We start from the raw sequence: 22398 nt of genomic DNA on the forward strand, positions 1-22398 counted from the left end.
GTGGATGGGGAATTGAGTCTGTTTTTTGCATTCAACCTACTGGTTGAATAAAATAAATTGACTAATCTATGGGCTGCTTAAGGTTCCTATCTCATGTTTGCAGTAGGGCAATTTACATAGCAACCAATTAACCTACCAGCATTTCTTTGGAATGTAAAAGGAAACCACAGAGGAAACCCACGCAAGCACTGGGAGAACATGCAAACCCCATGTAGATAGTGTCCTTTATCTTACAGGGACCCCTAAGGCATGGTTCCTTTTCCGTACATGGTATGAACAGTTTGGCAGACACCAATTTACCTATCACTAGGGTTTTTTTTCTATTGTGCAAGAAACTAACAAATACATGGAGGCATCATGGATGTATCCTGTATTAAATGTTTGTTTGAAAATTAACTATTTGATATAAGTAAAAAAAAATATTAAAAAAAACATAAAATTTTCAAAGTTGTAAAAAATTGATTAGCAACCAAAATAGTTTCTTTGTAAGACACTTCCTGCTGCGCTGAAGAATATAAAAAAAATGTCCATCATATCTGGTGAAGGGAGCGAGAGAAGGAAGGATGGAGGCATTCATGTAAAATAGCGCAGAGAAATCTAACTTGGCTGGGAGCACAATGGGGGCTCGGTCCGGACTGATTACTGCCGAACATCTGAATGAGTCTCGTACTCTAGACAATCTCAGGCTTTCTACACTCATCTCTCCTTAAATGGTCCCAACACAGCAGAAACCCTCTTCGCTGCCAAGCTAAAATTCTCATCTGAACCTTTCTGTAACAAATTCTGGGTTTTGGCTGCACAAAGCAGAAACCAGCTGAGTAAACTCCAGACGTACAAAAACAAGCTCTGCTGGAAAGGAGGTTAAGTTTCATGTACTTTATATCATGGAGCTTAGAAAGCGAGAGACTTAAGGTTTACCCAATACACATTTATTTAAAGCTTTGGATATAATACGGAATAGTTAAATAAGAAGTCTCATTTACATTTTTAATGATAGGGTTCTGTGCCCCAGGGGACAAAGTACATTTAGTACTTTGTCCCATTTTCCTGTTTGCTGTCTAAGTCTGGCTGTGAGGTCAAACAGGGCACCCTTTCTCCCTCCATGGCTATCCGACAATGTAGCTAGCAAGTATATGGCTGATTTGACAGAAGGCACTTTCTCAATCTCTTAGCACTTTCCTGAAACAAGTGTCTCACAAGGATTGTAAAGGGAGGGGGTCTTGTCAGCAGATGGCCATGGAGGGAGGAGAGGAGTGCTGTCCAAATTCTTAGCTAGCTTTAGCACATAGGAAGATGGGACAATGTACACGAACAGAACAGAACACATTCATAAAAATGGAAGCGAGACTTATTTAAAGCTGAGCAAAAACTTTCATTTAAATATATCTCTTAATAGCCACAAAGGATGTAAATCTACTTTGTGTGCATCAAATACCTTTGCAAACCCAGATATTAGGCCTCATGCTCATTGGACGTTTTAAATGCCGCTTCTAGAGGCGTATTGAGCTCAGTGTTAGCCTATGTGTCCATGCAGACATATGCCGCGTACACACGGTCGGACTTTCCGACAGGAAATGTTCGATGTGAGCTTGTTGTTGGAAAGTCTGACTGTGTGTATGCTCCATCAAACTTTTGCTGTCGGAATTTCTGCCCACAAATGTTTGAGAGCAGGTTCTCAAATTTTCCGCCAACAAAACTTTGTTGAATTTCCGATCGTGTGTACCCAAGTCCGTCGCACAAAAGTTCATGCATTCTCTGAATCAAGCAGAAGGAACTGGCTATTGAACTTCCTTTATCTCGGCTCGTCGTACGTCTTGTACGTCACCGGGTTCTCACGTTCGGAATTTTGGGCCAACATTTGTGTGACCGTGTGTATGCAAGACAAGTTTGAGCCAACATCCTTCGAAAAAAAATCCACGGTTTTGTTGGCGGAAAGTCCGATCGTGTGTACGGGGTATTAGGCGTTTAGAGGCAGGAAAAAAAACCCCACGGCTAGCTTGTTCAGGAGCAGCAACAATTTGGCAATAAAAAAAAAGCGTGATGTGCGTAAATGTGACGCGCTTAAGCGCTAGGCAAATCAGTCACTTGTGTGTTCATTTCAATGACCAGAGTAAATTAATATTCTGACCACTGAAATTAATAAACCCCAAAGTGCTTAAAGCGCTTAAACGCAACTAAACGCACTTGCAAAAATGCGGATTTAGGATTTTATTGCAAAGAGAAAGGCGTTTAGAACAGGTGGACAAATGCCCAGTGTTCATGAGGCCTTATAAAGCCCATGAGCTCAACTGACACCATACATATGGATGTTAGTTGAGGAGAGAATGTTCTGAGGGTCTCTTATATGTTATATATTATGAATGTTTGCTTTTCCGCTAAATATTTCTGCATTCCATTTGCTAACCTTTATACAACATTCATGCAGAGTACTTAAATCAAGTTTCAAGAAATATGCTACCTATAGTTAAAATGTAATTCTGCACGCATTACATAATCGCACCATAAATTTTCATGTCTTATGAATGTATGGTGCAGGTTGTCCTCTTGCTGTTTCTGCAGTCTGAGTTACAAATTGAAGTTGTTCGTCCTTGGTGCATGCAACCACGCATGTAAACCTTGTGGAGTAACTATAGGCAAGTTCGATGGGGGAATGTCTAACTTTGTCAAAAAAAAACTTGTATCTGTGCAGCCAGGGCGCACTGCTCTTTTCTCATGTATTCTCATGCTATTGGCTAGGTCTGGAGCCTCTTGTTACGGGATCCCCTGCTTTCTGCATTGGCATGGTGCTGTAATCAGGGGATACAATTGCTCAAAATTTCAGAAGCTCAAAGTTTGAGTTGTTCAGAAAGAATTCCAGCAGCCATAATGATGTAGCTAGCAGACAAGCTGAATGAGATAAATGAAAAGTGCAGCCAGTCAATATAAAAAATACAAAAGTGTAGCGCTAAAGAAAAAAATGATAGGTGTGTCAAAGTGAATATTGATTAAAAGTGCTATAAACACAAATCAAAGTGCAAAACGATAATGCATAATAACCATAACATGTAAAAGTGCAGTCATTAATTGAAGAAGTATGAGAAAACTTCATAGGGCAAATGTCCAATGAGAGGACTGTGGTTAATTCCTCAGTGGCAGATAAAAATGGTGTGATCTAAGAAGTAGTTGTAATACACATTCAAAATGGGATAAGCATTCATCTGATGGAAAAAATGTAGATAAATACTCCTTACCGGACAAGGTGGACCCACCTGTCATACAACAGTGTGTCAAGCAGGCTTGTATTGGCCGAAGGCCAAATGGTCATTGGAGGAACCAACTCTGATGTGGATAGAACCTGTAGAGAAATTGCTCTGGATGCAGGCGTTCAGTCGATCGACAGGAGTGAATCCCAGTGTGGCACAATCAGATATCCGGAGCTCAAACAGATCCTCTAAGCCGGTGATCTTTGGATCTGAATGACTCGGTCAACTTTCATGTCTTCTAGAGATGGATACAGAGACATTGTTCTTATTCCTCTGTCACACACCGGAGACCGTTACTCTCAGCTGGAATGGACGCACAACGCCAGCCAGTCAATAGAAAGGCTCTGACCACTGATGAGTCTAAGGGAAAAAATATCAGGGTTGCCTGGACTGCACATTTAAAAAAATGTTTTGTTAAAATTTTGCAAAAGTATAGCAAGAGTGAGCAGCAACCCATAGCAACGGTAAGGATATATCAAGTTGTACAGCAGTAACTGTGGAAATTAGTGTAAAGTTTCGTGAATCAATAATCTTTAACTTTCATTTATTGCATTCTTCTTTCCATTGCTTGTCTGTGGAAAGCGTTCACAACTGCACTTATGAATCAGCCGTCTCCTTCAAAGCTGTTGTTAGATTGGCCAAGGCAGAAGAGGGGAGAGTCAGGTCAGACTTAGCTACATGGGAACAAGCACTTTGTCTCCTAGGGGACAGAAATGTAATAAAAATTATAATGATAGATCTTCTTTAGGCTTAATTTTATATGCCACCCCAAACTTGCCAATGGATGTGCACTGCAGCGCACCACAGTGCACGATATTGCGTTACAAAAATAATGATTGCACGTTTTTAGAGCATTAGCATTTGAATGGTCTGCCATAATGCAGCACACATTAATGTGTGGCAAAATGTGTGTTATTGTGTGTGCGGTAACAGTGCAACCGTGTGGACCCAGCCTTAAATAAAAATACTTGTTCTGTTTGGATCTTATTAAACGGTACAGCAGTGACAGTACTTTTTGTTGCTCTGCACTAACAACACAATAAATTCAAACATAACTGCATGACCCCTATGAAATATTTCCATCAAAGTTGTTTTTACATTTGTGAACCCCATACAGATGGCATTGATCAGACTGGTATAAAGCATATTTCTACTCATGAAAACATTTCATGCTTTTTGCAGTAAGCACAAAATTACAATATTAGCAGCCAAAGGTCTTTTTTTCATGTAAGACTCTATAGCCTAAAGGCCGTAGCTGGCTTACAGTAAGTACAATTTGTGATATTTTTTAAGATCATTTCCTTCAAGTTTGAAATTTCTTGATGCATTTGACGCCATTGTTCTCAAAATAGCTTCTCTGCTGGGAAAATAAAAACCTGTATTCAATAAAATGCAATGTTATGTGCCCCTTTCACCCCCTTTAGAAGCAAATTCCCTGTAATATACAATAGATATATTTCTATCATTATCAACTTTGACATTGTAAAGAAGCTATGCGCCTGCTCCATCATTGCCCTTTAGACACTCGCACAGCTTTGACATTCTTTTAGTGTGGGCTTTCTTTTTTTGCAAGCAGTGTGCACTATTTTTTGGGGAAATTCCCACTAGAGTCTTGCAATGCAGTGTGTAGGTCAGGGGTCTTATATGCCTCCATGAAAAGCAGGGGGTGTTTAAAGTGGTTGTAAACCTTCACATATACCAAATGAAGTGAATAGCCTCCGATGACACACAGAGATGAAACAAATCCTCCTACATAAGTTTTACTTGTTTATCTGCAATCTTTTCTTGTCTACAACCATTTAAAAGTGCAGATTTGTGATAAAATCCTTATGCATCTATGAGGAGTAGAGAGGAGGGGGTGGAGAGCTACAGTTTCTGAAGTTACAGAGCTGATTGGAGGAAAGGGACACCTACCCTCCACATAGGCAGAAGAACGAAGGAACATGCAGAGCTGTGTTCTGAATAGTCAAGCTGTGTGCTTATCTCCCTCCCGTCACAAATGTTATCTCGTGTCAGGAAAACTTCTGAGAAGTGAGACATGCTGATAACAGAGGAACGAAGCACCAGAGGGAAACGACACTTAGAGCTTTGGAGAGATACAAGTAAACATTACATATATACAGAATGTGATCTGTTCAGATTTCAACTACTTTAAGGAAAGAGGATGGATGACCACACTCCAACTTGCTGAAGATCTAAACTTTTATTGTAGAAAATCAATCATAAAAACATGTTCACAGCTTCATAAAGACAGATACAAGCATTAACGCATTTCACACTAGAAAGCACTAATCATAACACTTTTAAGGATTTTGCCCCCACATGGGAAGACTGTCCATGTTTGTTGTCATTGCCGGTTTAGCCATCTATGGCACTAACTTCCTACACTATGTTCTTCCAGCACTTTTGCTTATGTAGTGATGTGGCTTCCTATCTTTTAGGTGATCAATTCTAAAAGAATCCGCTTGACATCGATAGGGTGCCATAGTAGTAAGAGTCAACCTCTTTCCTGGTTTAAGCGTAACAACTACACCGCCTGAGTCTGCAGCCAGTAAATCTGTGTAAAATCCATTAAACATTTTGTACAGTTTGATTTCATGGTACTCAAGAGTACCTGTTGGGTTTTCTCATAGGTAAGCCCAGCACTACCATTGTATATGCTGATTGCTCCTGCAGAATGAACATCTATTTTTATTCATATGCAATATGTTTTTGTGGCAGTCTGCACAGATATCCTTAAATGTCCATGGACAGACTGCGAAGATGGCACGAGGAGCCTCAAATGTTCTTTTTGCTTTACTGTTATTCTCTTGGGCTGTTGTAGATGTTCAAAGAGAAAGGAGATGAAAATAGTTTGAAAAATTCACTTCTATGAGGACTTTTTTTGGGAGGGCCAAAAAGTATTAGCTGGAGAACACATAAAATATACACTGATGAATTATACCTTGCACGTTCACTGGACCGCTGGAATTTTTCCAAAAGCTTACAGATCTCCATAGACTTTGGTATATGTCCTGTTTAATGTCTACATTGTTATGCTTTATGCTTATCTTGTCACATAACATTTATTAACGAGGAGGCTGAGAAAAGTCCATATGTGAGTAGAAGTCTTGATTAGGCCATGAAATTCAAGGTTGCAGCAATCATGGTGAATATATTGTGAACTATACAGTTATCACATGTTTACCCAGAGTGATTGTGGGACTGTTATAATAGGAAAATTGGTAAATAATTGCTCCGTTTATTGTCACAGGGTCTCTGGGACCTTCACAGCCTCAGCCAGAAAATCCAGGTGGCCGTTACTAGTTTGTATAACATAACAGAGACAATGCACTGGATGGAGCTAGCTCTTTATGGCTACCTGAACCTACAACCTCAGAAACCAGTCTAAAAAATTTTGGATAACAATTGGTCCACCCCTAGATCCTAGTTAGAATACCAATACAGTAAAACCTTGGTTTGAGAGCGTTTTGCAAGACAAGCTAAATTTTTAAATAAATTTTGACTTGATATACAATCGATGTCTTGATATACAATTAGCGTCATGTCACAACTGAGTATAAAAGAGAAGAGAGGCACCTCCAAGTGTAGCAATATGGTTACATTTAATGAAGGTACAACATTTAGCAACACGTTGCTACACTTAGAGGCGCCTCTCTTCTCTTTAACACTCTGTAGCTCCTGCTGGATTTTTCTTCTAATCCCTTTGTGGAGGCTTCCATTTGTGGATGGACATTTTATGGTTACTCAACCTGGTCACATTGCTATAATCTTTTTATATGGACCATAAACTGAAGGACCTATGAATAAATGGTTGTGGAACAAATCATTTGAGTTTCCATTATTTCTTATGGGGAAAAGTGCTTTGGATTACAAGCATGTTTCTTGAACAAATTATGCTCGCAATCCAAGGTTTTACTGTACATATAGAATGGAAGCCTTATTTTGAGTCTGCTTTACATATAAAAAAATCATTATTCATGATTTTAAATGACATTACCAGAAAAATTGATCTGCGGGACTAGATTTTTTTGGCTAATTTCCATCGTTTCAAAGTAATTTCTCCATCTTTATAAACAATTGCACAGTCCTGACTTTTTCTGTAAAAGTCCCCAGAATCTTCTTGTCGGTCCTTAAATGTGATAAGAGGCTTCAACGAACAATAGCGACGTTTCAGAAGTGAGAGAGAGGGAGCTTAGCTTTTACAGAAGAAGTCAAAGATTGGCCTATAGTAACTTTTAGATTGCTTTATCTCTGAATCTACTGATGATTTTGTCTTCTGTTTTTTTTTTTTTACTGAAGGTAAAGTCTGATTGTCCATTTTTCCATCACATGTTTCCTTTGGAATTGCCCAGATTTGTGATAGCTTTATTTTAGGGAAACTTAATACATGAGGTACAAGGTTCCCACCTGTCCTCTGGGCTTGGCCAAGCCCATGGGGGACCTGGGACCTTCTACAACCCTGTAGACAAAGTCCAGTCAGCCCTTTCCATGGACACGTGGACACGTGGCATGGCTGTGTAAGCAAAAGAAGAAACCTGGGTCTTAAAATATGAAAGAAAAGTAATGCATGCTTAAGGAAACAGCATTCATTCACCCAGCTAAGTTTATCTTTAGGATGTCCAGCCCTGTTGGGAAGCAAGCAGTTAAGGAACGTTTGCAAAGTTGATCAGCAAACTAATTTTACAAAAGAAGCTGAACACTTGTCTGGGAAATTTCCTACTTTCACAGTTGCCATGGAAACTGGAGAGTTTTTGACTAGTGGCATAATAGCTGGTTTAGCTGTGAACTATTATAAGGTTCTGTATGACAATAATCTGAAGTATATAGCATCCAAAAAAAAAATAGAGAATGCAGTGCGATGCAATGCAGTTGTTAGGACAAATCTTTTCAACTTTTTGGGACTTGATGACAGGTGGAACTGAGTCATTGTGTTTGTATTATCTCTGCTTTTCCATAGCTAGGTGGGGTGTACTGCTGTTTACTCAAACCGAAAGAAATATATATCATTGTAAATAGTTTTTATTATAGGAGTTTGCCTTGTTGAAGGTGGGATGCATCGTCATGCATTTTCCAGACTGTTGCATTGTGCAATATTGATTAAAAAAAAGTTTTGTTGCATAGATTTGCTATATACATACAATCAGCTGAACAATATCTTTCAGAAATGCAATGTGCAATGCCACATGCATTAACGCATCATGCATTTTTGTTTTTAATCAGCATTAAGGCTAAACATATTCATTAGAACAATGACACTTTTTGTTAACACTGAACTCTAATTTCTGCCCACAGAGTTCAAAAAAGCAGCTGTCACTGCAATACTCACCTTCAATCTATCGCTGTCCCCTGCAGTCATTTATTTTTGCCACGGGATGGTGCTCTTCTTGCAGGTTGAATGATGTGCCTAGCATCATTTAGGCCACTTTCTGTGAGTGTCATAAACACGCTCCCTGGGGGGCAAGTCAGCACTCCACTGCTGAACAAAACACTAAACTACTATAGGCCCATTCAGTGCTGAAGTGAGGATTGCCTACTGCCCCTGCTGGACAGCAACAGGAATAGCCCATGATATCACTCGACTGGCCAGAAGGTGGGTGGTTGGTTGGGATGAGGGGGGATGCAGACTGTTACAAAAAAAAGTAGAGTTGGGTTTTAAATAGCAAATGTATTTCTACAGTTTCTATAAGTGATCTAAAAGTGAGTAAATGTAGAGGAAGAAAAGAGATATGAGGAAACTTGTCAGCTGCTTTAATTGAACTCTTGCACCTTTTTTATCACTTTATAGTCCCGTGTGTTATGACTTTATACTGGTCTTTGCTTGGAAGTATCTTAAAATACCTCTCTCTCTTAGTAAAAAAAAAGGCTGCTTCCTGCTCTCTCCCTCCTGTGCTCTGTGTTGACATAGCTGAGTAATGGCCACACCCCTCATCACAAGTGTCATCACACAAACTTGTATTGGAGAGAAAAATGGCTGCTTCCTATTCTGCCCCTCAAGTGCTCTATGCTGACATAGCTGAGTAATGGCCACACCTCTCATCACAAGTGTCATCACACAAACGTGTATTGTGGAGGAGAAGAGGGGGCGTGTCTGACCACTAGGACTTACTCTGATGCCTATTGGACTGCAAACTCCTATTTGCGCAATTGCTGTAACTGGAAAGGGGAGGCAAGCCTACAAAAGTAGATCTTGTACATAAAATGGCTATATATATATATATATATATATATATATATATATATATATATATATTATATATATATATATATATATATATATATATATATATATTTCTACGACTTCTAAAGGCCTTTAAAGTGGCAGATAGGTTCATTTAGGTTGCAGCATTTTCTAGGTAGCAGCCCTCCAACTATTTTATGTGTCGTTTTGGTGAAGCTAATTTTTATCAGGTTTTCTAGACAGCATTATTTTCTTAAATTACATTTGGAGAGGCGATGCCCACACGTCCCTAGCACAGGGAGGAGAGGGAATTGAAAGTTTTAATAAAATCATATTTAGCTTATCAGATCGGATACAATGCTACGATTGAGCCTTAGTCATCTGTGGCTGTTTGTGTCTCATTAGGTAACTTCTCCCCGTCTTGTAAAAGATTGTTTCATAACAAGTTGTTTTTCAGAAGACTTAGCCCAAATTTTACAGCTTAGCGGATCAGACTTCCTGAACAGCACATTGCTGGCAGTTTATTGAAGTAAATGGAGCGTACACTGACCTACATTACAGCACATTTATTAACTCTGTAAGGTTGGCGTGGATAAGTGGCATGCTACCTTAGCTGCCCTCCTGCTGTCAGCATTTTTTAGTGTTCCAGTGTCCTACAGGTCTGGGAATTTCTCAACAGGCCGGTTTGCTGCTCTGTGATCATTCTTAACGTGGGCCTTTTGTTGGTAGAAATGGATATGTCACAATGGAGGAGCATACAAACTTTTTTTTGTCTTTTCCCCACAGTGGAGGTTTTAGTATATTTTGGAAGGGTAAGGTTTAAAGGTTTTTTTTTTATTAAGCATTATAGCAGTATGTGAAGGCTTGGGGCATTTTCCAAAATGTCTTTCATGGTAGGTGAGATCTCATTAAGTCCCCGGGTCTGCACACTTGCTATGGCCATTATGATGAGCCCTCACTCTCCCTGTTGGATTTTCTGTATTTATTTTATAGTATGGAGACGGTACCACAAGAGTCTGGAACACACAAAATAGTTCTGACATCCGAAATTCCTAAGTGGACTGGAATAGAGTCTGGAATTAGGGCAAAGATCTCACTGTTGGTGGATTTAAGACATATAGGAAGCCAGCGACCGATACAGCCAAACAGGTCCCACCTATAAATAAAATGTCACTTTTAGGAACTTTAGAAAAAGTCTGCTTTGAACCTGGGTCATACAGATTATGCAAATACAATCACACTGCATCATGCAGTCCTATGTGGACACCTCATTGACTTATTGATAGGCCTCTGCAAAGTATTGTGGGGGTGGTGTTGTCGATATAACTCAGCTGTGACTTCCAGTCAGTTGTCAGTATTTGGTCTTAGGCCCCTTTCACACCAGCGGACCAATCGGGTCCGCCTGTCCGTTTTTCAGGTGGACCGCCCATTGTTCTCTATGGGCCGGCGGATGTCAGTAGACATGTATCCGCTGTCACCCGCCGGCATCCATTCTGATCCATCCACTAAAAACAGACAGATGGGGATCCATTCCTGGCGGATCGGATAACAATTGGATGGACCATCAGAACGCCCCATAGAAAACAGCGGGCTGTGTCCGTGTCAGCTCTGCGTAGCGGAGCGGACACGGACCTGTCATCCACCTGCTCAGCGGGGATCAGCGGAGAGATCCTCTGCTGAGCAGGTGGATCTTCTCGGACAAATTCCATTGAATCTGAAAGGGGGCTTAGCATGTGATTTTGGAGGCTCCTGATGTGTGCTGAAGAATATTTTAAAGCTCAATTGATCTTTCTGTCTAAAGCGGCTAAATACATTCCAAGTGCATCAAAACAAAACTTTTCTTTAGGAAACAGCCACATGCTAAGTAGAAAAGCCCATCCCCTTCCAGCATGCTGCAGAAAAAAGAACCTCTAGAAGCAGTGGTATCTCTGCGCAAATCCAAAATGCCCTCTGGTGGTCAAAGCTAGTTCTTTCCAATCACCTGGGGCTGTAATCTTTGCGTATTGCAGAGCTATAAGCCTAACATGGGGTAGCAGGGGGGCACATTGGAACGCTGCAGAGAGACCACTGCTTCCACACAGAGAACAAAGGTCCTTTTCATTAAATGCTGGCAGAGAATGAGTTTTTGTACTCAGGCTGTGACTGCTTTCTGAATAAAATTAACCATAAGTTATTGAAAACGTTTTATTTTAATGCACCTGGAATTTTTTTTAGTTTAATGAACTAAATGTTCAGTAGAGTTTTAACATGCTAGCCATATCAGACGACATGGGTAAGGTTATAGAAACAGCTAAAGACAAGTGTGCTTCAAATATAAATCCATCTCTGTACACTGCAGCACACATTCCGCAATGTCTTTTTTGGGCCAGCTATAAAAAGACAACCGGACGTTTGCGCTCCACTTGCCTTTAAGTGCACGAGTACGATAAGTGCCCAGGTGGTAGCTGAGAAGGGTTTGAATATCAAATAACATATTTTTTCTAACGTATGTTATGTAATTCTATCTTACCGCTGTGATAAAGGCTATTTCTGGCTTCCCGCATATATGATGCACGCGCATACTTCGTCACAGCCACCTAAGCTGGAGTGGGTTGGGTTATCCTAGGTGGATCTCATTGTTCCGTGTACACTTTGTTGACGGCTCGGGACCAGGAAAGCTGCAACTGTGTGTTATCAGTAAAAGGATATACTGCAGAATGGGGCACGTGTCCACGAGGCCAAAATAGATACCAGAGCACTGAGGCTGGTATAGGATTAGAGTACGTCAAGGCACGGAGGTAATCAATGTTTTTATCTCTCGCAGGAGATGGAACTCATATTGAGATATAGGTCGGAGAGGGAAAGAACAGCTGCGTTAAAACTTAACCCCCGCGCATTACAAATATAATGTCTTTTCCACTTCATAAAGCTTAATATCCCTGTCTTCTCTAGATGTATCAAATCTTCTTGAACCTCTTGAGAATTAAAACATATAAGTGGGATGTATTGTGGGATGCATGCTTTCATACACTTGGGGACTTTAGTAGAAGTCCCATCAAATAAGCTGACCATACACGTGACAGTTTTAAATTATTTCAAGCCAGTAAGAATCGCAAATACGATCACAAGTTATCGCCAGAACCTATAGAGTCTACCACCCTTGAGTTTGCTTGACCACTGAAATTTGGTTAATTGTGAAGTTAAAACCAAGAAATAACTTGATGGTTCAGTACAGTTCATTCAAAGGTAAAAATGGAAAATTAATTGAAAAAAGAAAAAAATGGGGAAACTTTGTTGAAAGCCGTTTTATTCAGCTTTGGGGTGATTGTGATACCACCTCATTGCAGACGACTGAAACCAATTTTTGATTTGGACACAGAATGGGATCGAACATTTGATTGATCTATTAAATGGTGCTCTATTAAATGGCCATATGGACTGCCTCTATATGAGAAATGACAATTAATAGTGTATATTTCACCTTAGATTTCCATTAATTCACTTAATTTAAAGGGTAATTCCACTCAAAGCTGATAATCTTCTTTTTGGTAGATGCTTGGAGTTACACCGACTGGCAGTTTCCTCTCCTAGGGGACTCTGTCGGTGAGATCACTGCGGTGATTCCTTGAGTCTGCCCACCTGCTGTAACTATTATGAAGGGTCAACACTTTTCCTTCTGGAACTTTATGTAACTTATATTATGCAGAATATAAAGGGAATAGCTGGAATATACAACACCCAAAACTTCCAAATGGAATAAAAGAGTTGGGAATTATAACAGGGAGATCTCACTGTTGAAGTATCCGAGGCACGTAAGAAGCTAGGAAGAGAGTGAGGAGCTGGTCACACACTTTTGGATGGTCAGAGAGGTCAGTCATCACATCTGGTCATTGGGTTAGGCAACTCCACACCCATTTCGGGGGGTCTTTCCTGGGAAATCCAAATTTATTCAAACCAATGAAGGCACCAAACCAACATCTTAAAAGCTCAATGTGTTTAATATTTTATCTGGTTAAAGCACAAAGGCAAAAAGCTGCCAGCACTTTTAAGAATGAATACCCTTCTTGATCAGGGCTTAGAACACTGTAGTGGAGTGTTTGATGGACTCAATAATGATCCTGAATGGACAATAAAATAGCAGGAGTTAAAGTGAAACAATAGGCAAAACTTTTTTTTTCATTTTGGATAGAGTAAGGTAGGGCTATAACCCCTGTAAGGTTTATTTTTGCCATCTATGTTTCATTGGGGAGATTTGCCTTCACATCCTGTCCCATAGCCAAATGGAGTGAGAGAAAATCCCTGCAAATGAAAGGAATCTCAGATATATATATATATATATATATATATATATATATATATATATATATATCTGTGTAAATTGATGGCGCTATATAAGTACCTGTAATAAATATGTTTCTTTGTGGCCCCCGTAACTACGGGATGGGCAAAGAAGTGTCTTTTGCCTACATGCTTTGTGCAAAAAGGTAATCCTCTTCCTTATTTCAAAAAGTTGGAAGGTATCGACATGGCTTAGCGTTTGCTTTCTTTCATGTGCTCCTCCCACTTCTCCTGTAATTGGCTCCTTATTTTAATCAGAGGGATTGAAATTACTGATAAGTCACAGCGCAGCAAAGGTTTGCATGGAAGGGTCTTGATGGATCAGGGTTACAGGAGCAGACTCTTGATAAGCTTGTTCTAATCTGCCTTGTCTATGCCACCTGCCTGCTTGCTACTGTCCACCGAGCGCACGAGAAGGGTTAATTTCAGAGAGGATTACAAGGTAAAATTAGGATCGCGGACTGGTTTTAACAGCTCGACCCTGAGTGACTGTACCAGATCCAGTAAATTAGATTGGAAAAACGTGTTTGTACCATAGGTGGACCTTCTGTAGAGCACCTCTGCTGAGAAAGAACTTTATATAGAAACTGGTAGGGCACTCTATTGTGCTAAAGTTGTCAGTTGTTGGCCAAATAAAGTCCACAGCCCTCAGTGCACCACCCCTATTATTTGTTTCCTAAATTCATGTGTTACATTGTAATGTAGGAGCTCAGAGTAACCTTCTGGCCACTGAGTTGTGTGCAACTGACAGCAACCTCAATAGGGAAGCAGGGCATTCAAGGGACTTTGAAAAACCTTTTCTTCTTCTGTCATCCAGCCATATGATTGTTGGGCTAGTGTTTCATTCATGACCCAATTATTGCAGATAGTGAATGAGAAACTGCGTCACACCACCCGCCAACCACCAGCATGTGCACTTGCTCAGTCTTTGTTCTTAAGGCTGTTATCCAAGGCTTGACCCTGAGTGAATGTACTAGTTCCAGTAAATAAGGCTCGAATTTCAACTAACTGAAGATTAATCAACCCTAATTCGAGCCTTGTTTACCCGTTGGGGCCATCCAGTTCAACAAAAGTTGAGTGTTCAGGAGCCAGTGAAAAATTGTTGGCTGAATGGCACCTGCATCTAATCAGATCGGATATTCTGATGGCTGTAGGTGCCTACTGTCTGGATGCAAGTGGCCAGCAGGGTATGGATGCCCATCTGGGATGTTTAGCATAGATGGAGGTATCTGTTTTTTTTTTTTTATTCAGCCTGCTGCCATGAATGACAGAAATCTATGCATGTATGGCCAGCTGTAGACGTGTCAGCCCTGACACCTGAGTGTCCTTTTACCGTGAGTCTGGCCTCAACCTATCCTTGTATCACCAGACCGAGAGAGAACCTCAGCTGCTGAGTGGGGGAGCTGAGAAAAGTCTAAATTCATTTTAGAATGTAAAATCATTAATAAAATCTGCATAAATTAGTTTTAAGTGTATAAATAAAACTATGAAAACAGGGATTTCTTTTTTCTAAATAAGAACCCTACTGAGCACCAACATAATATAATGCTGGCTTTGATAGTAAAGAAATACAAAAAAACAAGAAAGGTAAATTGTAAGTAGATTAAAGCTTTAATTTTTATTCTGTTACATTTGTGGCGGCCTCCAACGCATTGGCTGTTGGGCGGTGGCTGGAATTTTCAGAAATGATGGCACAGTGATGCAGAAAAAAAAAACATGAAGTTAGAATTAAATAAAACGTCTGCCGTCTCTCTCTGAAGAGATCATGTGATTGCATGAAAGCTATTTCTGTTCCTGGCAAATTTCAGAGTCACGCCAATCAAGCACTTGGACGACTCCTTAATCAGGCTGCTTTCTCTACCCTTTTGGGTTGATTGCTGCCTCCACATTAAAAAAAAGGAGGTTTTAATCAGGATTTTCAGCTGGTTAACGACAGTTTAGAACTGTGATGCGTCTGGGTGGGAAGATATTTGACTTCTGCCCTCTGCTGGGAGACAGTGGTATAGCCACTCAGCAGGAGGTGCATAGAATGTCGGAAAGGTAATTCTTTTAATAAGGCAAAATGTGCTACATGATATTTTTTTGTAATAGTGATAATAAGAGAATCCACATCAACAAATTTGTGCCTGTTATCCACCTCATGGATCAGATTATCTACTGAGAATCATCAGTATTAAAGTAGATCTAAATGCAGAACTTTTAAAATTAATTTTGGATAGAATATGGGAGAGTTAAAACTAATGTACATTTTTTTGTCCTCATTGTCTTATTAAAAAGATTTTCCTTAATTTCCTGTGCTGTGGACTCCACAGGAAGTAAGAGAATATCTTTCCAGTGTGAGGACTATGGCCTCATAGATAGTTGTAATGGGAACAAGTGTCCCTATTGGAAGATTTCCCCTTTATCGCTATCTATAACTTTCATTCCCGGTGACAATGTTGATCAGGTCAGGGAATCTCCAGAACAGGGACATAGACAGCAATAAAAAAACTTGACAGAGGGTCTCACATCCCACCAAATTAAAACTAAATGTTGCTTGTCGTAGTTTTAAATTAAGTGAATGGATAAAGGTGTTCTCTGGGGGAACAGTGAAAGATATATGTCACTTCAAAAAGCACCTCAGGATGCGTGGCATTTTAAGTGTGAGAAAAAAAAACAAAAACATTTTTCTGTACTAAAAAGAAAACAAATGCAGCCACAGCGTCTAATGACTAGTATGCTGCAATATATTACATTTTATTTCTTGGGTTTAGACAGGTCAGAACTTATAAAGGGAAGCTGAAGACCACTTCTAAAACATACGAAGACCTCTGTTTTTATCAGGGAAGAAGCAAGGTTTAATTAGCTGTGTGTTAGATAGCAGATCAGGGGAATATCTTTATGCACAGTTAATTGAGCCTCCTGTGTGCTAGTTATAAATTGATTAAATATACCAGGCGACTTTAGTAGATGGAGCTTTAAATCAGCCATATTCCAGATACTGGAGTTAGCAATGAATGACATAGCATGTCAGCTCTTTAAAATAGATCTAAACCAAAACTTCTTTTTTTTTTCATAGAGTAGGAAACGGTTAAAAGCCAAGTCAGAATTGTTATCTATTTGCAGTGTGTGTGTCCCATTGGGGAGATTTGTTTTCTCTTCCTGCCTTGGAGAGACAACAGGAAGTGTGAGGAAATCTCTCCAAACGGAGGAAAAAAACCCTTTTAGATAGGGATGGTGTTTTTGGATCCTAGTCTGAACCCACCTGAGCAAGCCTGCTCTGAAGCTGTCACTGTGCTGGGCCAATCATAAGAGGCCAAGGCATACCTTGCTTTTTAGCCCCACGTATGCATGCCCCTTGTACATGTGTGGCTGCGGGACAACTATATAGTGCAAGGGCCTGCCTAAAGGCATTCACATTGAAAATGTTTAGGTTTGACCTCATATTATATGATTTTGGTAAATCTAAACGAAAATTGTACAAGAAAATTGTCATATGTATGACCGGCCTTAGGCGGGGTCATAGACGGTGCAAATTTCCTTCCTGCAACCACGAGTTGCAGAAAAGAAGTTCACACAATTCTTCCATCAACACTGACAGTGCTGACAGAGAAATCCAAGCAATTGTCTGCTCCTGGCAGGAGGGGCGGGGGAGGCTGTCCCCGCCAGGAGAAGACAGTGATTATTGCTAGTGTCTATAGCAGCTGCTAGCGATAATTGCAAGTGAATCTGGCAGGCTGGTTGTACCCAAGTTGATCGATCAATTAACTTGGTACATTTAGCCTGCCCACACACAGTTCGAATCTTGGCCAGTTCATGTTGAACCAGGCCAAGATTCAATGTGTCTATGGCCGGCCTTAAACAGTTGATACTGGAACGGGTGTGCCCTTTGGAAGCTTTCCTTTAGCTCCTGTTCCGGTGACAACTCAAAAATGTTGGATTTACCATCATTTTCTGTTCCAGTTACAGTGGTCACCAAGACAAACAATGGCCTAAACTTCAGATACAGTTTAAGATACCAGTCAATTAATGTTGTTCCCTATCATTAAATGTTATAAATAATATACCTATTACGTAAAGAATTTTTGTTGTCTAAAAAAAAAAAAATTCATGTAAGTGAAATTGTTGTGCTCTTTTTTTCAGGTCAAATTTTGCCCACAAGCCGAAACACGCCAAGCCCAATTGACCCGGAATCTATCCAGGTAGCTGTGGGCTATGAACCAGACCCAGCAGATCTTGCCATTTCCACCATTCCAGGGCAGGAGATGTTTGACCCACGGAAACGCAAATTTTCAGAGGAGGAGCTTAAACCACAGCCAATGATCAAAAAGGCTCGTAAAGTGTTCATTTCTGAAGAGTTGAAGGTAATTTGGAAACGGTGTGAAGGATATATTAGTTGTTAAGAATTTTGGTGTAGGATTGCAGTGGCCTCTCCTGGGGTCAACTTTGGTAATAGTGAATCCAAGCCATACTTATGTCTATGTTAGAGTAGTGTTAGTATTTTAAAGGATACTGGTGGGTAGGAGACATTATATGCTATATAGCGAAAAGTTTTTTTGGACACCTGGCTTGCAATTGTTGGTAAATGAAGATATTTAATAGAGATTTGCTCAGGTGTGTTCATATTCTAGTCCAAACCCACCTGAATGAGCCTGCCAGGAAGTTCTCAATGTACTGGGTAAATCATGAGCAGCCAAGGCAGTTCCTACCCTGCAGCTGCAGGTACACATGCCCTTGTATGCTAGCGGCTGAAGGGTGGGGAATGCCCAGCCACTTATGATTGGCCCAGTACATGAAGGGCTTGCTCAGGTGGGTTCGGACTAGGACCTGAACACACCTAAACTCATCCCTGGTATTCAGTAAAGTTGTGGTCAGGGATCTGTGTGGGCCACTCAAGTTCCGCTATACCAGGGATATGCAATTAGCGGACCTCCAGCTGTTGCAGAACTACAAGTCCCATGAGGCATAGCAACACTCTGACAGCCACAAGCATGACACCCAGAGGCATGATGGGACTTGTAGTTTTGCAACAGCTGGAGTGCTGCTAATTGCATATCCATGCTCTATACCATACTCATCAAACCTCAGCCAAGCATTTGTGTTCATTGCTATAGAAAATGAGGGGAGAGGAGGAGAGTGCCTCAGGCAGATGTAGTTGTCACCTCATATCTCAGGGGTAACAAAATTGAGGTAGGCTGCACCCTCTGTGGTCTCCATTTTTTCCCTGGTGACCAGTTGTTGATGCTCCTACTGCATGATTTCCCTTGCAAGTGACTGTAGTATAGTATAGTATGCTGGGAGGTACTACAGCCGGATAGGTGCTTCAGCTTAATATTGCAACACAGGTAAGACATATGACAGATGGTGGAGCTTTTAAGGAGGGGGTAGAAGATGAGGGCAGTGGAGGGAGGGGGTTGTATGCAGAGGGAGGAGCTACTATTTAATGCCATTTGCCAGGTATGTGAGTGTGACGGGCATGGTTGAGTTCCTGCACCTATTCTCCAAGAAAAAAAGCCCTGGAGATATTACAGACCAAGATTCAGCCCACCAAAACCCAACCGTAACTTAAATAAGAGGACTGACCTTTTAATTAAATTACCTTGTTCCGGATTTTAGATGTGTCACCCGCTTGTCATGTGATACGCCACGATCACTTGTCTGTCTGCATGTGCCGTTAGCTTAGCACAGCTTCATGTGAGCTTATTGTGAAGAGTACAAAAATAAAAAGCAATTTCATTATTTTTTTTTGTAACCCGACTCTTCCATCGCCCCAAGCCAACGACGCACAATGTCTCCATTTCTCTTTAATCACATCAGCCGCACCGGTCACTTATCAGCAAACTTAATCCCCGGGGCTCACTCTTCCCTTACAGCCGGCTGATTGGCTGTTTGATTCTTCAGAGGGGGTAAGGAGATTAAGCATGTCAATCGCCTCTGGAGGGCACGTGACCTCCGCTCGCCAACCTTGGCCAGAATACAGCAGGATTAAAAGATTTGCTTTTTTTTTTGCAATTTGTTAAAATAAGCACAGAGGGGACTCAGGTGCCTGCAGATTTAATTGCATCAGATCTGATTTTCAGGCAGGTGAACTAGATGGCAGACTAAAGACTGCAGATGTGTTCTTCGCTTGTTTTATAGCCGGGGGCAAGTAGTCGTAGGTGGCGATCTCTGGTTTCATAATAGCATGTCCTCTTGGAGGGATTTTTAGAGCATGGGTGTTTACATGTTTGATGATTTGCTGTTAAAAGACCACTAACCCTAAATGAAAAAGTTGCATTATGCGGAAGAACTGCTAATACCTTTATACAGTGCCTTGAAAAAGTATTCACACCCCTTGAAATGTTCCACATTTTGTTATGTTACAATCAAAAACGTAAATGTATTTATTAGGATTTTATGTGATAGACCAACACAAAGTGGCTCATAATTGTGAAGTGGAAGGAAAATGATAAATGGTTTTCAAAATTGTTTACAAATAAATTAGAGTAAAATACAATAAAGAAAAGTGTGGGGTACATTTTATTCAGCCCCCCTGAGTCAATACTTTGTAGAATCACCTTTCACTGCAATTACAGCTGCAAGTCTTTTTGGGGATGTCTCTACCAGCTTTGCACATGTAGAGAGTAAAATTTTTGCCTTTTCTTCTTTGCAAAATATCTCAAGCTCTGTCAGAGAGTCTGTGAACAGCAGTTTTCAAGTCTTGCCACAGATTCTCAATTGGATTTAGGTCTGGACTTTGACTGGGCCATTCGAACACATGAATATGCTTTGATCGAAACCATTCCATTGTAGCTCTGGCTGTATGTTTAGGGTCGTTGTCCTGCTGGAAGGTGCACCTCCGCCCCAGTCTTTTTCAGACTCGAACAGGTTTTCTTCTAAGATTGCCCTGTATTTGGCTCCATCCATCTTCCCATCAACTCTGACCAGCTTCCCTGTCCCTGTTGAAGAAAAGCATCTCCAGAACATGATGCTGCCACCACCATGTTTCACAGTGGGGATGGTGTGTTCAGGGTGATGTACAGTGTTAGTTTTTTGCCACACATAGCGTTTTGCTTTTAGGCCAAAAAGTTCAATTTTGGTCTCATTTGACCAGAGCTTCTTCTTCCACACATTTGCTGTGTCCCCCACATGGCTTCTCGCAAACTGCAAACGGGACTTCTTATGACTTTCTTTCAACAATTTCTTTCTTCTTGCCACTTTTCCATAAAGACCAGATTTGTGGAGTGCATGACTAATAATTGTCCTGTGCACATATTCTCTCACCTGAGCTGTGGATCTCTGCAGGTCTTCCAGAGTTACCATGGACCTCTTGGCTGCTTCTCTGATTAATGCTCTTGTTGCCCGGCCTGTCAGTTTAGGTGGGCGGCCATGTGTTGGTAGGTTTGCAGTTGTACCATACTCTTTCCATTTTTGGATGATGGATTGAATAGTGCTCTGTTCAAAGCTTAGGATATTTTTTTTATTACCTAACCCTCTCTGGTGTGTTTCTTTGGCCTTCATGATGCTGTTTGTTCACTAAGGTTCTCTAACAAACCTTTGAGGGCTTCACAGAACAGCTATATTTATACTGAGCTAAAATTAAACACAGGTGTACTCTATTTACTAATTAGGTGACTTCTGAAGGCAATTGGTTCCACTAGATTGTAGTTAGGGGTATCAGAGTAAAGGGGGTTGAATACAAATGCACGCCACGCTTTTCAGATATTTATTTGTAAAAAATGTTAAAAACCATTTATCATTTTCCTTCTACTTCACAATTATGTGCCACTTTGTGTTGGTCTATCACATAAAATCCCAATAAAATACATTTACATTTTTGGTTGTAACATGACAAAATGTGGAAAATTTCAAGGCGTTTGAATACTTTTTCAAGGCACTGTATACATATGTAGAAGGATCTACACAATAATGAAATATTTGACTTTTTGCATGTGTATCCCCTGGTTGAATAATCCATCTTTGCATGTCTACAAAATATACAACGACTAACAGCGATCTATAGACTCAGAAGGTGGTAATCCATGGTTCCCATTTAGGGGGTACCTGGAGTCTTAAAGGATAAGTTGGGTATAAGTTGTACTTTAAGGCATGGCCTACATGAAGAAAAACCTACATTCATACTTGATCCATCAATCTTCACTTTGTAGCCCTGCCCAGAACCACATACCCTATTTCACAAATCTTCCTCTTTGGTCCTCTCCACCCTCCAGGTGGGCTGCACTCAGAGTGGTTGCTCTATGCCTTAAAGGACAGCATAAGGGTTGCCATTATTGGCATGCTTCTGAAAATGTTAGTTGCCATTAGGATGACCTTCTGGCTTCGATACTTTGAGTCACTGACCCTGGGGCAAGTATGCATTTCCAGCTCCATAACTCAAAGTACTGAAGCACAACAAAGCAAAAAAGATTGGGCTATTTCTTTTTTCAACATGATCCACCAAAACTTATAGATAGTTCCCATTTATTCTCTTCTTTAAATTTTGGTGTATCACAAATTTAGATCCACCTTTAATTTAAAAACTGAAACCAAATAATGTCTAAATACATGAGGCATGTGTATTATTTTTGAATCTTGGTGTGCTTGGTGTTTTTGTTCCAGATTTGTGCAATAGTCCAGTTTGAGACTTCCTTTAATAAAGACCGGTCACTGCTGCTCTCTCTTTTTGTGCAGAGTGATTGG

At 40.5% G+C, this 22398-nt stretch overlaps 1 protein-coding gene across 2 annotated transcripts in view; it reads left to right on the top strand.

Annotated features, from left to right (window-relative positions):
• HLF (HLF transcription factor, PAR bZIP family member) overlaps positions 1–22398 on the top strand; it is a 49981-nt gene that overhangs the window by 22214 nt on the left and 5369 nt on the right. For both annotated transcript variants that reach the window (XM_073606629.1, XM_073606630.1), the window contains exon 3: positions 17863–18083. In XM_073606629.1, the coding sequence (XP_073462730.1) occupies positions 17863–18083 (221 nt within the window). The remainder of the gene's footprint in view (positions 1–17862; positions 18084–22398) is intronic.

The sequence above is a fragment of the Aquarana catesbeiana genome, linkage group LG12 (assembly GCF_042186555.1).
Source record: "Aquarana catesbeiana isolate 2022-GZ linkage group LG12, ASM4218655v1, whole genome shotgun sequence".
NCBI classification, from domain to species: Eukaryota; Metazoa; Chordata; class Amphibia; order Anura; family Ranidae; genus Aquarana; species Aquarana catesbeiana.